At 32.3% G+C, this 22,037-nt stretch overlaps 1 protein-coding gene across 6 annotated transcripts; it reads right to left on the reverse strand.

Moving 5' to 3' along the window:
* Positions 1-334: 334 nt before the first annotated feature.
* LOC127722144 (uncharacterized) lies at positions 335-7,870 on the reverse strand. 6 transcript variants are annotated; one of them, XM_052228985.1, is made up of 4 exons: positions 7,782-7,852; positions 7,223-7,256; positions 6,085-6,604; positions 4,000-4,387 (listed from the first exon to the last, which is right to left on the reverse strand). In XM_052228985.1, exons 3-4 carry the CDS (start codon positions 6,583-6,585, stop codon positions 4,118-4,120), a joined length of 771 nt encoding a protein of 256 aa, XP_052084945.1. In that variant the 5' UTR covers positions 6,586-6,604; positions 7,223-7,256; positions 7,782-7,852; the 3' UTR covers positions 4,000-4,117. The 6 variants fall into 6 exon arrangements, with proteins under 6 accessions (XP_052084946.1, XP_052084945.1, XP_052084943.1 ...); XM_052228983.1 differs by having other exon boundaries at positions 6,085-6,624; XM_052228986.1 differs by lacking the exons at positions 4,000-4,387; positions 6,085-6,604; positions 7,223-7,256 and adding exons at positions 335-649; positions 1,684-2,265 and having other exon boundaries at positions 7,782-7,867.
* Positions 7,871-22,037: the final 14,167 nt, after the last annotated feature.

Below are 22,037 nucleotides of genomic sequence, written 5' to 3' on the forward strand. Positions count from 1 at the left end.
ATTATAGTGAGGCAAAAGATATATAAGGGATATCTAAACTCATAAGTCAAAAACAAAATGCCAATGCCATGGCAAAAAACGAAACACGACCAAAAGAAACACAATTGAATTCTGGTGGATAGTTGTCTTATTGACAATCATACCACATCTCCTTATATTTATAACAGAATACAAAACGCAACATTTAAAACTAAAACCAAAGTAACAGGAACCCCACCACAAAACCCGGGGTGATCGTAGGTGCTCCGAAAGAGTAGAAAGATCCTGATCCACATGTGCTACCCAACTTGTTGTTTATGTATGTACAAAAATATTTCTCGAGAGAAAACACAGGTTCTTCTAGTTATTACAACTTTATTAGTTGTTCTAGCATTGTATTTTTAGTCTTTATATTATTATTTACAAATGGTATCCATTAATTTTCAAGCTCTGATTTCCAATTGTTCACTTCATCCTTGTTGATTGGAAAGGACGAAAGTACCTTCACTATGCTTTTCTTCTCATCAATAAACTTTGCCAATTGTTCGAATGTTGTGTTAACTTTTACAAGACATCGTCTCATGGCATCAAGTTGTGTTTCCGTCATCGCTTTATTCTGTTTATTTTGGTTTTCAACATTATTAGATATGTTTCTCAAATGTCCAACTCCCTAAAATAAAGTCAATAAAATGTAAATACGTTTGAAATTTTTGTTTAGATGATCATCATTGTGTTCGAAGTTGAAATGACAAAAGAAACACATATCTTTTTTATAGATAATCAGTGGATACGTTACACTGGTATATTTAGAAACATTTTATTATTTTAGCGAGTGTCATCTAAACATTTGGATAGCTTACAGAAAATCAGTTGATAGCCATGTTGATTAAGAAAAAACAAATAAATACCAAAAATAGATATTCTAAAATGCTTAATTTTTTTCAGCAACATAAAGAATAGAACTTGATATATTAATATTTCAACAAACTGTCCTTTATTTAAAGGGTCCTTATTGTTATTAATAACCTAGTGTTCATATGTAACAACATTCATACCAAAACTTCTCAAATACAAAAACAAAATGAGCTTGTCAATTACCTTATTGTCACGATCAGATACAAAAAACCTCACTTAAATGGGTGTTTTCGTCGTATTTATATATATATTTATGAAGTGACCTATATATATAGTTTTCTTTTCCGGATCAGCATTAAAAGTTGAGACGTAAAACTATGCTTCAAACACGTGCGTCGATAAAACGATTGTAAAGTACTCACTTCAAAACAATTATTTGCTATCAAAGTTAAAGGATAAAGTTTAAAGTCAGATTTTATTTACTTTTGATCATTTTTCGTCATAACAACAGTTTTCTATTCCGGACCATCGTTCAAAGAAAAAAACGAGACGTTGAACTATGTTTCAAAGTTAACCCATTCGTCTTTAAAACGATTTGTAAATGCCCACTTCAAAACAATTATCTCTATCAAAGTTGTATTAGCATCGTGACATGTGACGCCATTTGACCGTACAATGTTATTAAACAATACAATCAACACCTTGGTCACTTTCCGTTATTAGAAGTCACATACCCTCTCCCCTAATTGTATGGCGTCGATGAATTTAGAATTATTACTTCATTGACGAATGCCGTAATAGTTGTTGTTATTGATATTTGTCATTAATTTTATTTGATTTTTTACTTACAGCTGTAAGTGGAGACATATATTTGCTCAGTACACCGGAATCAACAGGAACATCTATTCCTTCCAATTTAACGGTATCTTTTTGGTGGTTTTCTATCCATTCCTTTATGCCATTCATTTTCTTTCCCATTTCTATCAAAACCTTAAGGTATTTCTCAAGTTTTCGTCCTCTTGGAGAGCTACCTTCGATATCATGAATGATAGACATGGCAATTTTAAAAACGGAATCGATGCCAAAGAAATCCTTGATTAACTCGCTTAACTTCGCAATACCTCTTAAAACTTTTGTTGCAATAGATGCGCCTTCTCCAGAACCTGTGGCCGCTGATTCCGCTTCTGACTCTGCAGCTGTTTCCGCTGCTCCTTCTGCTTCCGCTTCAGCTGCTGCATCTGCTGCGGCCTCTGCTGCTGCGTCTGCTGCGGCCTCTGCTGCTGCCTCTGCTAATGCCGCTGCTGCTGCATCCGCGGCAGCCTCTGCTGCTGTGGCAGCTGCTGTCACAACCACGTCAATAATGATCCCAATAACTATACCCATATTGTTGAAAACTGATTTCCGTTCGATACTTGACACTTTTTATGGGATCTATAAGAAAGGAAAGAAATATGTCAGACAAAGAATCTTTGTCCTTAACTTCTTGACTTGGATTGAAAATTGCATGTCTTCTTTCAAATATCAGACTTCATTAGAAAAAACGCTTACATTACTAGCGGGTATACATAGTTAACCTTGATGGAAATAGGCTTTTACCACAATTAGATTACAACTTATCTGATTATGTATACTATTCCTACTTGATCACACCGAATGCAAATTCTTACTGTCAAATCCAACTGATAGCCATTTCAACCACTGTTGGCATGGTTTGATTTTTGGTTTGGTCTTATTAAAGGCAACAGTAGTATACCGCTGTTCAAAAGTCATAAATCGAATAAGAGAAAACAAATCCTGGTCACAAACCAAAACCGAGGGAAACACGTCAACTTCAAGAGGAAAAACAACGGAACAAGAGAAACACTGAACTGCAACAAAAAACAAATGCCAACATACATAGAAACGGACTATTTGATAACAACTGCCATATTCCTGACTTGGTACAAGACATTTTAAGAAAAAATGGTTGATTGAACCTGGTTTTATGGCTAGCTTATATGGAAATGTTAAAAAATACCGCTAAAACGACAACACTACGTGACAGGAATATAGTACAAACAAACGCAAGAACACTCAGCACAGAGAAATACATAAATGAATAATATAATAGTACATTACAACATGTAAACCGCAGAATAACAACGGACATCTACCATGAATATAACCTTTTATCAAGACATTTGCTTGCATCGATATGTAATTCATCGAAATTATACTGTTGAATAAAACCTAGTGTTAAACCGTATCGAATACCATAAATAACCTTTATAATGAAACTACGAATCGACATGGACTGTTCAATGATCATTTACGTATGTCATACCCTCGTTGTCTTATGGTTGTAACCTATCAAAGACCCTTTTGATTGCAGTGTCATTATGAATCAAAATAGTTATGCAAATAGATGAGCCTTCTCCAGAACCGTCGGTCGCTGATTCCGCCTCGGACTTTGCAGCTGTATCCGCTGCTCCGTCTGCTTCCGCTTCAATTCTTAACTTACTAGTAAAACACTTACAATGATGTCATTATACCTGGTAAATTTTGAACGGTAATGCGAATACACTGACAAGACCATTACACTAAAACTTATTTTATTAAGTGTATTATTTCCACTTGATCACACGTAATGCTGATGATGTCTAACTGTTTAATCTAGTTGGTAGCTGTTTGGTATTTGTTTGTGTTTAAACCTTTAAACAGTACTGTTCGTTTGCATCGATATGTAATTCATCGGAATTCATTGACGAATAAAACTAATTTCTACCGTGCTAATGTCAAAATTTAACCATAATAATAAAATTAGAAATCGACATGAATGTCTTTCCCTTGTTTGTCTTATTAGTTCAGACACTTGTAAGTCGTGTTCTGCTTTTTCATTACTACCAATGCGCCTTTGTTCATGTAGGGGATTGAAAATTCCCAGTGAAAAATTAGCTCAGATGTTTACGCATTGGTTATCATGATACTTTTAAAGAACATTTCTCATTTTTTTACAATATTCAACTACTATATGACTAACTTATTATAAAAAAAACTCAGAGGTTGAATTTGAACTCTAGTGGTGCCCCTACTAAGGCTCTTTTTGGGTATGCCGATTCAAATTTAAATGTATGACCTCCTGAAATATTGGTTCAAAACAATTGAATTTATCAAGAAATAACGATAAACACGAAAGACACAAAGCTTTATGTTATGTATTATATAAAAGTTTAAATTCTTTCGAAATGCATTTTACTTATAAAGTTACATAACTATACAAAACTAGAGTCTTGCTTCTTTTTGTTCATTCCGTAGGCATTTTCTTTACATTCTCAATTTGATTCTGTATTTCATCAAGGACTTCTGGGGTAACTATTTCAAGGAAGGATTTAAGACCAACAACCTTTCCCTTGTTTTGTTCTGCAAAGTCTCGGAGCGTTCTTAAGCTTTTATGGAAAGACACCAATCCATCCAACAAACTATCAATGTTGGCTACTGTCGGAATATTGAATGACGATTTGCCATCTTTCTTTGTCTTTAAATGCTTTGCGGTAGCATAGGTCTTCTCAATAGCCTACAAAAACAACAATACTTAAAATATGTTCATGGTTTAATTTCATCTCAATACGAAATAAAACTATATTTTGAAATTTTCACGTGATGAATATGAATGTTGTTTTCCATCCGTTTCATTGGTTGATAACATGCCACTTTCGATTTTGTCAGTTTTTATAAATTTCCACATTTTGACTTTATCTTGATGTTCTGTATTTTAGTTATACTTTTTTACTGTTCTACTAATCTTCTAAACTTTAATAACAATAACGCTAGAATAAAAACAGAATGTTTGTCGTAACAAATAACTATGTAAATACGATTGACAATCTTTTCTGCATCTCTGCTACTTGTGAAATCAAACTAAATTGAATGTATACACATTGGTTATATACTAATCATTGATCAATGCATCATAATCTATATTGGTTGGATGGAAGTGAAAGGAGTAATGTATTCAATCAATTAACTACACACTTGTCAGATGGCATTTCCAAATAGAAATAACGTACAATAACTACTTTCGACTGACTTGTGTAAAAACGTAATACGTTTACCTGGGGCTTGTTAAAAATTCTGAGACAAAACAAATTTATAACAAAAATACCAAACCTTCCACTTGTATGACAGTTATAGTTCTGTTATATTGACAAAATTGGATGAGCAACCCAAACAGACATAATAGGTTAACATGACAGTGATTGGGATCCAGCAGCCAAAACTATATAAACATATATCACAGACATACAACACAACTGACTAAAAAATTCAAACAAACATACCCATCAATCTTACAAAGGCGTCACCAAAAAACGTATAGTAGATTGTAAATTTTAAATTTGAAAATGACGTCAGCAAAAAAAGGTTCTTGTCGTTAAAAGTACATACCGTATATGTACACTTCTCGATAATTAAAAATTAAGTAAATATAAATGCAAGGTTAAACGAAATAGAAACAACACTGTTAAAAACCTTTGTGTCCAAATCGCACACCAGGACCTACCTGCACCAGAAATGTAAAATAAAAAGATACACAACTTGAATCTATAACTTAAGACCACCTTGTATTATTTGTAGACACTTTTTATCTATTAAGTCTTGGTATTTTCCGATGAACTTTGTCAGAAAAAGGACGAGACATTCTTTGACAAAACCCTGGCTCAATAATTGTTTCCTCAGACACCGATGACGAAACTCTTGTAACATATTGCGTAATCTTGATGTTTATTTCAATATTACATATAGCATTACGCGAGTGTAGGAGAGAAGAAGACTGTTTTTAAGAGGATGAACATTGTTTTACTTCTTAAGTGACAATTTTAATAATTGCTATTTGTTTGCAAAACAATTGGAGAAAGTGTTAATATACTTGCTGATAATGCGTAAGGATTAACACAAAACATATCGTGGCAATGTTAGTTATACATCAAAGAGACTAAATCTTAGCGTAAAAATACAACTTAAAAAAGATTATGTCAACATATAGTTGTTCAAGATAGACAAGTGTCGACACAAAATGTCCTCAAAAGTTCAGACAAAGTGGTTGGATATTTAAGTTCAATATATAAAACAGCCATTATGTCCAAATCAGCTAACAGTGCCATTAGGCTCTTACCTAGGATACTAAATTTCGACAGGATATCCAGCCAAACAAAATTGACACGATAATTGTGTACGGGTTCTGTAATTAAACTCTAAATTGAAGCATAAACTTACATCAGAAATAGGCTTCAGTTTTGTCTCAAATATAGACTCCAGTTTAATTTCAATGCCATCCAAGGTAATTGTGTCGTCCTTGTGTTTTTGCAACCAATCTTTTATGGCTTTACACAAGTTGGATTCTGTCTTGATAAGCTTAATAATTCCCTTGACAATAGCTAATATTTTCTTATTGCCAGTTTGTCCTTTGCTCTTCGTAACCTTGGTAAGTTTCGATAAACCAACATTGACATAATACAGAATGGCACCAACAGCAATGTTTTTAAGCACAAATATTGCAAATGATTTCACCATTTTAAGAGAACCTTCCATAATGTTGGTAAAAACTTCTGCAGTTTTTGATAATTCTTGAACCGCTTCTTTCGCATCTGCAACTTCTTCCTCAAACTCTGCTTGTTCTTCAGGTTCCATATCTTCTTCAGCTCCCTCTGCTTCTTCAGCCATTCCATCTGCTGATTCGTCTATTATATCGGATATTTCTGTAACAATTTCTGCCATTTTGTTATATTCTAAGCCTCTGCAAATATGATCTGAAATCTTGCACAATGATTTTGTTAGGTGGAAAAAAGAAAACAATACAAATATTTTTGGAATTAATAAAAAAAAAAACATTCCTCAATGAAAGAGTAGAAAATACGAGAAATTTCGAGACGGTTAGAAATATATACCGTCAATTTAATTCGACTCATTATTTATAGCTTTGAAAACTATAAAAATTTCAAAACTATGAATGATAGGATTAAACATGTTTTCTAGAGATTATTGATGTGAAACTAGAGCGAATGAACTCACAAACCGAATAATTGTCCGAAGGACTTTTATGTTAAGTTCGTGAGTCATAGTACAACTGAAGAACAAGCATGGTAAAAAGAAATAATTCATTAAAAAGAATTTATTAATTGAAGTTAACGCAGATTTCTGTTTTTTTTTTTTTTCATTTGTAGAAAAGGGATCAGACAACTTTTACCGTAGTTTTATACCAATATCTTAGTACTGGTCTACTGCAGTGGTAACGCTGTCTTTTATCAAAATTCTGACTGCAGAGTAAAGACGAGATATATTTTCTACATAGCGGTAACGTCAAGTTCTGAGTTTTCACTAATTCAAATATAATTATGACATATTAAGGTAATACCTTTCAAATTCTTTACTTTTCTAAAAGCTTTCACCTGAAATTTAGAATTTTGGATAGATACAGACTATTCATTCTGTTTAGGATTAATGTCATGGCGAAAAAAAGATAAACGACCAACAGACAAACAACATTATACAAAACACAACATAGATAATGTACATATAAACTATTCATATAATACAAGATCAGACAACTTTTACCGTATTTTTATACCAATATCTTAGTACTGGTCTACTGCAGTGGTAACGCTGTCTTTTATCAAAATTCCGACTGCAGAGTAAAGACGAGATATATTTTCTACATAGCGGTAACGTCAAGTTCTGAGTTTTCACTAATTCAAATATAATTATGACATATTAAGGTAATACTTTTCAAATTCTTTACTTTTCTAAAAGCTTTCACCTGAAATTTAGAATTTTGGATAGATACAGACTATTCATTCTGTTTAGGATTAATGTCATGGCGAAAAAAAGATAAACGACCAACAGACAAACAACATTATACAAAACACAACATAGATAATGTACATATAAACTATTCATATAATACAAGAACTTACCTGTTCAACAAAAAATACTTTGCTGCACTTAAGAATGTACCTAATGTTCTGATATTTATACTTGTGGAAATCATGTGACAATACCAAATTCAACGGTAGGTATTGTGTTTGGCTGGGACTGTGCTTTTTTCGAGTGAATCAGTCCTTTTATTTAAGTGAAGATCGGTGTTTAAAGAATATATGATAAAAAATAAGGCATTCAGGACCTTAAAAATATTAACTTTTTTTTATTTCATTTTGTAATTTAGTGAAAGATAATAACACACACATATTCATTTAAAAACCCAATATATATATGATATTCATCACCATTTTCAATGTAATGTCAACTTTCTGTGCTTTAATTTTACATTGCAGTATTTTGAACCATAACGGTGAATAGAAATGATGACAGGAGAATTCATTTTTTTTTTCTTGCATTCTTTTTACAGTCTAAAATTATTTTCATTTTTATTTATCATCTGCGGCACACTTAGAATTTATTTGCCACATAACTTAAATGAAAATATAGAATACACAACACAACAAATAACTTAAATATCAAATTTAATCAAATCCCTTTAATAACGAAAACAGCACAAAACTGGTAATCACATTAAATCCTTATAATTTATTAAGAATGGATAAAACACCAAGGGGCTATACAAATCAAATGTCCTATCAAAACAAATATTACCAATGCCAATACGACAAACATCGAAAAGACAAATAAAAAGAAAAAAAGAAAACTAAAGACTGAGGAATACAGCAGAAGCAAAAACAGATATATAAATCATGTTCTTGAGAAGAGTCAGCAATTCATGCCTTACTAGTAACAGCCGCCCTGTTCAATTAATTAATGGATGTAACTGTTAAAAATATCGAAAAATGCATGGGCGTAATTATATCAGATATTAGTTTGTTCCTGATTGATTTAAATCTTTTCACAATTGTAATGGATTTACTATTAACGATTTAGTGCTACCGATATTGTAAAGCCTCCTTGTCTATTGTTTTCCTCCAGATTCCTTTTGTGTAATTGTTTTATCTGTCTTTTTGACATTAACTCACATTTTCGTTTATTCATAGAAATATTATATCCTCGTATATCATAAAACACATACAAGATATTCAATTCTAGTATGTTGCGTCCGTCTATTCGATATTCCTTAGCTGGAATTGGAAGCCTAATGAAATATATAAGGCTCCCGTCACATCATATAAGTCTTTGTAAAATAAATACAAAATTCAATCAAGTGTAAAATAAAATAAAATTGAGAATGGAAATGGGGAATGTGTCAAAGAGACAATAACCCGACCAAAGAGCAGAAAACAGCCAAAGACCACCAATGGGTCTTCATCACAGCCAGAAAATTCCGCACCCGGAGGCGGGCTTCAGCTGGCCCCTAAACAAAAATGTGTACTAGTTCAATGAAAATGGACGTCACACTAAACTCCAAAACATATAAAAGAACTAAAATTAAAAAACATACAAGACTAACAAAGGTCAGAGGCTCCTGACTTGGGACAGGCGCAAAAATGCGGCAAGGTTAAACATGTTTTGTGAGATCTCAACCTTTCCCCTATTTCACTAGCCAATGTATAAGTGTGTTGTTAATGCACGACCAATTAATACATATGTCAGGTTGGATTCAGATTCTCATTAAAACCAGTGTTTCGGAGTTCTTCCTCTTCCTTGCTGGAAATATAAATAGATAATGTTTTACACCTAGAAAACTTGTAAATGAAAACAATAAATCTACTTTGTCTGTACAAAAGCACACAAATACACATTTAAAAGATATAAATCAAAACAATCTATGAAAATGAACGAGAAATGTGTATATGCAGCAATATCAAAGTTTAAAGTTATTGTAGTGTATGTGCATTTGTGTTTTTGCTTTTAAAAGTACTTTTCAAGTTGTTTTTTTAACGAAATGTATTAAAAGACCACTGTATGTTCACTCGATAAAACCAGGATGCACTCGATTAAACCAGGATGTACCCGATAAAACCAGGATGCACTCGAAAAAAGTCGGACATATAAAAGATAAATTAACCTCAAAATGACTTCAATCGTCCAAATTCAAGTATTTCCGTAAAGTGTCTGAACAATATAAAGGCTCTATGAGCGGTTTGCATTTCGAAAGTGAAATATAATGGCCTTATCTTCCATTTTTTAATGCTAGCGTCCCAAGAAAATTTTCAACTGGATTAACTTCAAATTATGTGTGGTTTTAAATCATAACTCTTTACCAAATAAACTTAATGTAAGCTTCGGTTTCACGTCTGACCAGAAGATATGTATCTTTGTTTACATTTTGAATAGCATTTACTCCAAAATAAATCTGGTCACAGTCGAAATACCCTAACAATTTACTTGGGAAAAAACGATCGATATATTCGACAAAAAACATGATCCCATCAAGACACTGCACCTACTGTGTATTATTATTTAAATAAATTTTACTGTCAACAGCTTTAACCAAACTTATTATTGTAATCGGAAATAACCCATTGAAAAGATACTGCGTATACATGTAGCTCTTTGGTGTTATTTATACATAAAAAATCAATTTTCAATTTTTTTTAAATAAAGGCAGTAGAATACCGGTGTTCAACGGTCATAAATCGATTGAGAGAAAAACAAATCGGGGTTATAAACTAAAACCGAGGAAAACACATCAACTATAAGAGGAAAACAAAGGAACAACAAGAACACTAAAGTGCAACAAAAACAAATGCCTACATATATAGAAACGAACTATTTGATAACAACTACCATATTCCTGACTTGGGTTATGTTGGTACAGGAGATTTTAAGAAAAAATGGTTGGTTGAACCTGGTTTTATGGCTAGCCAAACCTCTCGCTTATTTGACAATATTAAAAAAAATATATAAGTTTGTGGTACACTAAACTTGTAGAAATATTATTTCTCTCAATCATCTATTTTTCCTACAAATTATTTAATTCCTATGGTGTTTTATATTGTTTTAAGAATAATGTAAGTGGTGATTTACCCGAAGAAACTATAGATAACCATTACACGAAAAAGAACACCCTCTGTCGTCCTGGATGAAATACACATAATAAGTATTTCTTCTAGGTATTAAGCGATCAATTTACCGAATTCTATTGTATCAACACAATTGTATCAATTCTATTATTCTCGGATAAATTATTGTCTCATGAGGCAGAATATATAAATCTATACACCATATTTGACATTGACACAAATCGACTACCCCCTTCCCCAAACACATACACATTGAAATATACATGTACACATGTGTTTTACTTTTAAAAAACGAAACCTATTCCCTTCGTTAACGTTTAAAGGGATAAAATATTAGATATTGGTAACTGACTACTCAAACAAAATAATATCATTTTACAAATAAGAAAATAAACACTTTTATGATGATGACATATTTTATTTCATAATAGACAATAAGAAACTGAAATTAATGCAGCGATGCTGATATATGTATATATTTTTCTTGTTTTTTTTATATTTCTGCAAATATTGACGATTAAGATGTGTTATGCAAGACTAACAGCTATTACGTACAAAAGTAAAATATTCAATTGTTTCAATCAAATAGGTTTGAAGACAAACTTTATTTTGAGTTTGCTTTTCTTCCCTTTGAATTTAAACCATTAATACCATGAAATAAAAATATGTAAAAACGTATGATACATTTTTCGTGTTGATGTAACATATTTGATACTATATCATTTAGTTGTAAGAGGGATAATTTAAACATGTTTTCTGGACTACGAATTGCTGTGTAATTCATCTTTCAAAAATTTAAGTAAAAAGTTAAATGTATTAATATATGTAGTTGAGGTTATTGGCCGGTTCGTTATTCGACATTCTATGAACATGGTTAGCTTAACCATCAATTGCTTAATTGATTGATTTATATCTTCATATTATATTATAGGCTACACGGTGACCTATAGTTGCTAACATCTATAATATTTGTTCTCCAGAATAGTTGTCTCCTTGGCAATCATGCCACATATTCCAATTTTATATATTAAACAAGATACCTATATTTCAAGCAACCGGACCGAAGCTGACTTTAAGTGAATAATTTCTTTAACAATAGGTGGATATATAACCTTATAACAATATAAAATGTTTCAGTAGGCCTTCGAACTTTTAAAATAACTATCCACATACACAAAATCAAAGATGTAAAAATTATTAGTCACTTTACATTGCCTTCAACACAGAACATAATCCATAACATATAGTAAAGCTTTAAAAGTCCATGTGAAATAAGGGTCAATAAGAAAGAGTTCAATGCAGTGGATATCTGGTTAGATGCCGTCGTTGGTGTCCATGTCTCTCGTATTTAGTTTCATAATTGTCTCGATTGTTTCGAATAAGTCTATTTTCATTTGTCTGCTAATGACGAAAGTTTATCTTTTTCAATTTCTGTTACCAAAAATAAAATGTCAATAAAGAACAAACGTCAGAGAGTAACGAAATTATCGTTCTAACCAAGTGTACGTATTGTGTTTCACAGAAAACGGGCACTTTCTGATCAAATGAAATTTTAAACTTATATTCCTTTTAAAACGAACTTCTGTCAAAAAATTGTATTCATGCATTTATGTTAAGACATTATGAAACAATATGACCGGATCGAATTTGGCCGAAACGACTATGGCCGTTCATTGAATACATATCCTTTTACCTTCGTCGGTTTTTTTCAGTTTCTTGCTTTGTTTTTGCTTTGAAATTTAAACATGGTCGCTATAATTGCTGTGCATGTTACTCGATTCAGTTTTAGGGGTATATAACCAAACAGAATACGATACTTTTACGAAAGAAAAATAAAATGCCATTTCGACTGTTAAAACTCTATTTAAACAAATAACACCATTTATGAGACATACCATTTGAAATCAGCCTGCGATGCTGCGAAAATTTTCAACTCGTATTAATTGACCAATTTACCTTTTATAATCCTGACTGAGGAAGGAATCGGGTAACCCAAATAACGATTAACAATTAAAGTTGTTTAAATTGATGGTAACGATTGATAGTTTTCATCATTTAACGCAAAGGGTAACTCACAAATGCGACATGAAGAATGACAATAACTTTTGTAGGCTAATGTAATGTTAGCAATAGCGAAAAGAGTGCGTTTACGCCTGAACCCGGTTGTTCATCTCTCGGTTAAATATAACCCTTGTTTTAAATATAACCCTTGGTTAAATCTTTTAACTTAGGGTTACGTAACCAAGGGCTAAAATCCGTTGTTTAACTTCTTTTTAACCATTGGATACGTAACCCATGGTTAAATTGTCGGGGAGTGTTTATTTCTATCAAAATAAGAATTATGAACACTATTCTCCGGTCCTAGAAAAACTGTTTAAACAATAAATATAATTTCTTACCAAAAACAATACGCTTTTCTGCGTCTAAGTTCATATACTAGAACAGCAACAACAAGGATGTGATAGAGAGCACCTTTTGATTTAAAAGAAGCGTTGATCATAAGTTATTTGATTTTAGATAAAAACATTATCTTACTAAAATATGTTTAATTTTGCTGCATCAATTTGTTCATTAACATAGAAGAAAATTGAAAATGTCTGTAAGACGTAAACCTCGAGGCAAAAAGGAGGGAAGGACTGTATAAAAGAGGGGCGAAAGATACCAGAGGGACAGTCAAACTCATAGATCGAAAATAAACTGACAACGTCATGCCATGCCTAAACAATAAAAAGACAAACAGACAAATAATAGTACACAAGAAACAACACAGAAAACTAAAGACTTAGCAACACGAACCCCACCAAAACCTGGGGGTGATCTCAGGTGCTCCGGAAGGGTAAGCAGATCCTGCTCCACATTTGGCACCCGTATAACAATACAATCTGTTTTTGATTACAAATGACTGTAGAAAACGAAGAATATGTTGTCTTAAAACGTTAAGATTTAACCCTTGGTTAATATTTAACCAAGAGATGAACAACTGGGTCATCATGGTAAATACCATTCCTTATTATCAAATAATCTCGAACCAAATGAGCTCCATCAACTCTAATTGTATTATTTGTAATTATAGCATAGTTATTAACATTGTTCTTTGTTCTGCTGTGCAATCGCAGTTATGACCCATGGTATGTAAATATTATGGTAGGGGCATCTGCCTTTTTGGACATATATATTATATTGTTTTTATACAATGGTATCAGTACATTTTTTCTATTTATACATGCCTAATTTCGAAAACAGTAAACCTGTTTATACCTTCACATCACAACAATTACTTATATCAAATTACATAAATGTCCATAGAGCATTTGTAATAAATCAGTTGCAACTGATGTGTAATTGATTAAAAAGCCATAATACTTTAATTAACGTATTTCTTTCCGATTTTCGTTAATTTCATGTTTTTACCGTTCATTGCAACGTGATTTATTTTTTGTAATTTTATTAAGTATTACAAACCTAATCTTCAACTCTATTCTATTTTTTGGAAATTTATAGAAATTTAAATGTGACGTCATTTTGTGCGTCGATCTCTTCGGCTAACATGTAATACGTTGTTCAGCTGGGCCTTTTTTATGTGCTGATTAAGGTTGTTTTACGTATTCGTTTTTATTCTGTAGTTAGTCACCACTTCGGTGTTAACGTGTATATCTATTATATAATCATTTTTATAAATTTAATGTTTGCATAAGTATGAATTATTCTAAATACTAAGAATTTTCTTATCCCCGGCATATAACCTTAGCCGTATTTGGCACAACTTTTTGGAACGTTTGGTCATCAATGCTATTCAACTTTGTACTTGTTTTGGCTTTCTAACTTTTTTGATCTGAGTGCAGTGATGGGTCTTATGTAGACGAAACGCGCGTCTGGCGTATTTAAAAATCATAAACCTGGTACCTTTTGATGGTTGTTATTTGTGTGTGTCTCTGTCCTGTATGTTCTCCCATTTATTTGTATTGTAGTCCTGTCATGTAATGTTGTCATTTTAATGTTATATTTAACATTGTCATAAAAGCGGGAGGTTTGGCTAGCCACAAAACCAGGTTCAACCCACCATTTTTTTTTTCTTAAAATGTCCTGTACCATGTCAGGAAATTGGCCATTGTTATATTATAGTTCGTTTCTGTGTGTGTTGCATTTGAGTGTTGTGTTTCTGTTGTGTCGTTGTTCTCCTCTTATATTTTATGTGTTTCCCTCAGTTTTAGTTTGTAACCCGGATTTGTTTTTTTTTCTCAATCGATTGATGAATTTCGAATAGCGGTATTCTTCTGTCGCCTTTATTTAGTACTTCATAACCATTTACTGCAAAAATAATATATATATATTGTTATACATATTTTTTTCTACATGCAGTTGTGCATTTTTACTTTAGAAAAAAATAAAAATTCAATCTATTAATTTTTTTAAGGACACAACACATGATATTCCCAACCTGTCATTTATTCACATATCTATAAAGCCGATAATATTTAATGTCTCTTACGTATAGATTTGTCTTATGATTCGCAAGAGTGCGAATTACCAATAGGTAATGACATTTTCGAAACTTCTAAGAACTTGCTTACACAATTGTCACTTTCAGTGTGAGTATGATCTTATTTAAACAGCACAAATAATTCAATCCCTCTCCTTATGTTTTCCAAATATAGTTATCATAGAGCAGCAAAATATAACCATTCTGGTTATATTTTTAGAAAAGCAACGTTACAAGCAAATGGGTCAAATGATTGTCACTTCATATTATCAACAGAGAATTAGCGAATGTTACTTTTTTTTTTAACTCTCTCAAATTATTCTTTAAAGAAAAGTAGAACAGTGTGTAACAATGTAATAAAAAGCTTGCTTTATGTAAATTTATATTGGCGGATTTTGCATTGTGTTTGTAATACATTAACAACAATTGTGTTTCTAACCTTTTACAATGAAATCCATCGTGATAGCAAATAAACGACACAACCTGATTTAACTCCATATTAGTGATTCCTTAAATTGGGTCTTAAATATGAACAATTGTTTCTATATTGCATATTTTATAATGACTGCAATCTTGTTTTAGTACGAATTGATGAATCTTATAGATGTTTTATTTTTCTTACACATTTACCAGTACACAATGTTCAATAACTTTGATGTTTTTTTTTTCTGTGGATTTCTTATATTACGGTTCTTAGGAAAGTCGACTTGATGTGAGAATGAAAATGCTGTTCGTATACAATTGTTGCCTTGTGAACAAGATTTATCTTATGCTGATATATGTTTACATACATTCACGTATACAAACTTTATAGAGACTTTAAGGGAAACTTCTTTCATTGGTGATTTTGCAGCTTGCAATGACTAAATATGGTGGTATAGAACAATTCATATGACAATGAACTTGCCAAATATTCACTAATATTTAATATATAAGAGAACATTTTGTTTTGTGTTTATTTCTCCTCTATAAAGGCAACAGTAGCATACCGCTGTTCGAAATTCATTAATCGATGAGAAAAAAAACAAATCCGGGTTACAAACTAAAACTGAGGGAAACACATCAAATATAAGAGGAGAACTACGACACAACAGAAACACAACATTAAAATGTAACACACACAGAAACGAACTATAATATAACAATGGTCATTTTCCTGACTTGGTACAGGACATTTTAGGAAAAAAATAGTGGGTTGAACCTGGTTTTGTGGCTAGCCAAACCTCCCGCTTTTATGGCAACGTTAAATATAACATTAAAATGACAACATTACATGACAGGACTACAATACAAATAAATGGGAGAACATATAGGACAGAAACACATACGAATAATAGCTAACAAAAGGTACCAGGTTTAAAATTTTATACGCAAGACGCGCGTTTCGTCCACACAAGACTAACCAGTGACGCTCAGATAAAAAAAGTACGAAAGCCAAAACAAGTACAAAGTTGAAGAGTATTGAGGACCAAAAGTTCCAAAAAGTTGAGCCAAATACGGCTAAGGTTATATGTCTGGGATAAGAAAATCCTTAGTATTTAGAATAATTCATACTTTAACAAACAGTAAATTAATAAAAATGACTATATAATAGATATACATGATAACACCGAAGTGGTGACTAACTACAGAATAAAAACGGATACATAAAACAACATAAACCAGCACATAAAAAATCACAGCCGAGTTAGCCAAAGAGATCACCGCAAGAAAAAGGTGACGTCACATTTGAATTTCTGAAATTTCCCCAAAATAGGATAGAATTAGGATAGAATTCAAGATTTGGTTTATAATACTCATATAACATTTATTAATTACAATGAAACTATAACTATAATTGCATGTGTTTTTTGTCTTTATTCTATCCCGTAGTTCTAATTTGTTTGATGTTTCCTGTGTCATATATTTTTGTTATCGATTAGTTTTATACGAACTTTGGGTACACGTTATTGAAACACAAATTTTAAGTATTCATCAATATGAACAATCGTACTACTACGAGTGTCTTGTAAAACAATTAGGAATAAATGAGCACTCGGGTAATCCCACATACATACACATATCATTTGACAAAAATGAGATTTTGGCGAATCATAAGTCCTTCATGGCTTCAATGAACATTGCATTGAACAACAAATCTTAGGACTTACCTTGTTTGTGTTGGATACCTAAGCTTCACAAAATTCCATTCAAAAATGGTACATTGCCGGCTAATCTGTATGTTCTACAAAGGAATTGTCAATTAGCTTGACAAACATTATGTCCGTAGTGAAAGAGTGTTTTCAGAAATACTGTGAAACTATTTACTCGCGTAATGGTATTAACAATATGTTTATTCTAAAAACCTCTAAAGAACTTCTAGATAATTAAAAATCTCGATCTTTCTCTGATATTAATTCTATCAAAACTTTTGATTTTTCAACCCTGTATACCACCATTCCCCATGTGACATGAAAAAGAAATAACCCACAATGCTTTTCAATATAAAAATGTTAGCATACGCTAGGAACTTATTACTTTAGGATACCGTACGGCATATTTTGTTAATAGTGAACAGAAAGGTAAACCATGCTACACAGAGGAACAAGTGTTTTGTTGAATTTGGAGGTAGCATTTTTCAACAAATTGTCGGCATCCTATGGGAACAAACTGTGTGCCTCTCCGTGCCGACCTATTCTCATTTGCATATGAGTCGGAGTTCCTTCAGACACTTGTCAAAAACAAAAAGATAAAAGAAGCCAGATCATTTAATTTCACAATCAGATATATTGATGATGTTCTTTCCATAAACAATCCAAACTTTTCTGGTTGGGTTCCATAAATATATCCTCCAGAACTAGTAATTAAAAAAAAAAACAGACACGACTTCCTCCGCCTCATTTTTAGACTTATACCTCGCTCGAATTTGACATAAGGGTCATATTAGTATATGAATCTATGACAAACGAGACGATTTTAATTTTGAAATTATCAATTTCCCCCACATAAGTAGCAATAAACCAACTTCACTTGCATATCGGATATACATTTCCCAACTCATTCGGTATTCAAGAGCTTGCATCTGCTACTCAGAATTTATAAAACGTCACCAGTGTCTGAACAGAAGGTTGATGAACCAGGATAGTGTTCTTTTATTTGTCTTTGTAAATTATTAACCTTTATTGTTTAGTCATTTTTTCGTAGTATCTTTTTGACGTGACTCGGTACTTAAACATCCTGACATTGTGTTGTTGTATTTTTGTCTTTCATTTATTACTTATGTGCTTTGTCTATATGCCACTTTGTTTTTCGTCATTGTCATATTTGTTTTTTTTTTATAGTGATTAAGATTATAACACAATGTTGACTACTGTACCCCTAATTTTGACATTTTTACCTATTATAAAATTGAGAATGGAAAATAGGAATATGTCAATGAGACAACAGCCCGACCAAAGAGCAGAAAACAGCCCTAGGCCACCAATGGGTCTTCAACACAGCAAGAAAATCCCACACCCGGAGGTGGGCTTCAGCCGGCCCCTTAACAAAAATATATACTAGTTCAGTGAAAATTGACATATGTCTGTTTGTTTTGTTCACACAATGTTGTTATTATAATGTAATTTTATGCGACTGTCATACAAGTGAGAGCTAGCTATAAAACCAGGTTCAGTCCACCATTTTCTACATAAGGAAATGCCTGTACCAAGTCAGGAATATGACAGTTGTTTTCCATGCGTTTGATGAGTTTGAGCTTTTGATTTTGCCGATTTGAATTTTCCTTGGAGTTCGGTATTATTGTTGTTTTACTTTTTTATATACTAAAACTGTAAATTGCGCATGATTTGTGCACTTTCCATCCCTTAACAACACTAATTTAGCATTTGGTGGGATTTTTACTACCATTTGACTTGAATGTGCTATTTTCATCCAAGTTGTAAGAACACTTGTTTGGCAGTTAATTAGAGATATGTTTTTTGCTTGTTATACCAAAAGATCTTTATTTGTACATCAAGAAAGAGTTGTATTTATATAGCTTTAAAATAAGTTATAGATTTTGAAAATCCATTGAGTAGTTTTGGAGAAATTAATCTTTAAAAGACTGTTGGTTGAAGACAGAAAAGTCCGACTGTAGTGCTACCTTGATCTTAATTTGATCTTTTTCAAATATTCTACAGTCTTTTTATAGATATGTATGAGTAATTACAACTGAAATGAAACATTCGGATAACATCTGTTGTTTCAAAGACGTTCACGAGTTATTACAACACCAACATTATGTGCACAGAGTAATTTTCTACAAGTGAGTTTAATCAATTTCCAATTTGGCACTAATAATTATTTTTATATTAATTGAGATGCATTTATACACGTATACATAGGTGATCTTATTTATTTCGTGGATATGTTGAACATTTCATGTCTGATCTAAAATAGTTTTAAGAAATCTACTACGTTGTTTTGTTTATCATTGATCATTGATGTGGCATCTTTTTAATAATTTTGTTTGTTTATGAAATGTTAAATTACTCAAAACACTTAAGTGTTTCTATCTCCAGTCATACATGACTTTAGCCGTATTTGAGTCGAGTGCCACTGTTGAGTCTTGTGTAGACGAAACGCGCATCTAGAGCAACAAACTATAAGTCTTATGTATTTGTGATTTTTCTACATTTAATGTGTGCTGGGTCGATCCAAGTCCGGTGTGCGTGTCGTCCGCCGAAGGTAGCACCAGCTCAGTAGTGGGTACTGAGTGTTGACTTGAAATATCATTGATGAGGTCATTTGCTCCACAAATTGAATGTTGATCAAATTAGCAATACTCGAATGCAAATGTTTTCTTCCCCAAGCATAAACGGCCAAAAACAATATTTGACTTTTTATAGAAATTTTGGGATTGTGCTGCTCTCTAACTTCATGTCAGGTTTTGGCATTCAAACGTATTCAACGCCACTACTGGTCTTATGTAGACAAAATACGCGTCTGGCGTAATAAAATACAAACATAGTATCTCTGATGAGTTTTGACGACCAATGGGTCCATTCTACTAATGAAAATGTGAAAAAATTCAAACAAGAAAACTAACAGACTCATATATAACAAAACAATTTACGAAAAACAATTATGACAGTGATGAACCAACGACAACAAAGGTACTGTAGGCAATTAAAACTAATAAATATATCATGTTCTCCCAGACTAAAGTATCAAGTATGACACAACCAACAAATTTAGTGTAAAGACGCCATAAAGCATTGGAACAAGCACATAATAAAAATGCACAAAGCACAAAACACCGAAATAAGAATTCTTGCAGTTACTGTAAAAGAAAGGCGAAAGATATCAAAGGGATATTCAAAATCATAAGTCGAAAACAAACTGACAAAGAAAGCCCTTACTAAAAACAAAAAAAAAGACGTAAAGACAAACCGTACATAAAACACTTAAAAAATGAAAAAACTTATGACTGAGCAACACGAACTCCACCAAAAAACTTATGACTGAGCAACACGAACCCCACCAAAAAAACTTATGACTGAGCAACACGAACCCTACCAAAAAACTTATGACTGAGCAACACGAACCCCATCAAAAACCGGGTGGGATCTCAGGTGCTCCGGAAGTGTAAGCAGATCCTACTCTTTATGGGAACCCGTAGTGTGGCTCATGTAGGTACAAACCTGGTTATAGTTAATTCGGTAAGTCTTATTCGAGGAACAGAGGACGGGATTTTGGTAACGATAATTAAAACCTATCCGTTGTCATTTGTGAAAGCTATTCGAAAGCCAATTACAACTAATAAATAGATCGTGTTCTTCCAGACGAAAGTATCAATTATTACACGATCAACAAATTTAAAAGTGTAAAGACGCCATAAATATTCAGAGAAGCGCATGACTTATGCAATGCCAAAATATAAGTAAAAAGTATCAACAGCGTGTAGGATCATGAGTTATCATAACTGTATGTATCTCATTTATATAAAGCAATATACATATTAAGTTTGTTTTAAAGCTCACATAAAAATTAATTCCCTGCATATGCAAATTTGCGCAATTCTTTTAAATGGATATTACTCTTCATATACTATCCAGTTAGTTGTTTAAACGAAAATCGACATATCCTTTCAAATTTCAATTGCTCTTTATCACAAAAAATTACTCGCACAAATGTTTTATGTTGATGATTACATTAACTGTACCAATTTTCTGCACCAGATGCACATTTCGACAATAAATGTCTATTCGGTGATGGTCGATGCCAAAATAATTTAAAATCACAAACTTATTGAACAATTGAAGAGCTAATAAACCAAAAAGAACAAAACGCATTATAGCAAAATCCGGGCAAGGAATTAGAATACATTGTAACAGTGACAAGTTATCTCCTTTTCTGCCTAAGTCTCCCATTAACACATGTACATATAATGCAATATTCGTAACTTTACAATCTTTTAATTTTTTTATGCTTTCAATAAATCATGACATCAAACATACTCTTTCTTATTAGTTTATATGCTTCACCGATAACTTGAATTTTTACTATTACTTTGAATTCGTTCTTTCTGAAAAAGATTTCGTATGTCTGTTTGTTCGTTCTATCATCGTTTGCAAATTGCGCCTGGAATGAATATGTTGAGTTCTTGCGACAATCATTAATCATTATGCGACCTTTTGTTCACCTCAACAACTCGAGATGTCTTGATTGAGGTCTCTGCAAACGAGAAAAGTTTACGACGAATTTGAGTATGGTAAGACAATTACTGTAAACTAGTACATTTTTGAAGATTTGGATAATAA

This window comes from Mytilus californianus, unplaced genomic scaffold, assembly GCF_021869535.1.
Source record: "Mytilus californianus isolate M0D057914Y unplaced genomic scaffold, xbMytCali1.0.p SCAF_12, whole genome shotgun sequence".
In the NCBI taxonomy this organism is placed as follows: domain Eukaryota; kingdom Metazoa; phylum Mollusca; class Bivalvia; order Mytilida; family Mytilidae; genus Mytilus; species Mytilus californianus.

Bases quoted from the DNA above. Each gene is read 5' to 3' on its own strand.
- LOC127722144 (XM_052228982.1), bottom strand. From the start codon at position 7,855: ATGATTTCCACAAGTATAAATATCAGAACATTAGGTACATTCTTAAGT. The intron at 6,605-7,781 runs GTAAGTTCTTGT...TCATATTTGCAG, and splicing joins AAGTATTTTTTGTTGAACAG to AGGCTTAGAATATAACAAAA. The intron at 4,388-6,084 runs GTAAGTTTATGC...TTGTTTTTGTAG, and splicing joins AACTGAAGCCTATTTCTGAT to GCTATTGAGAAGACCTATGC.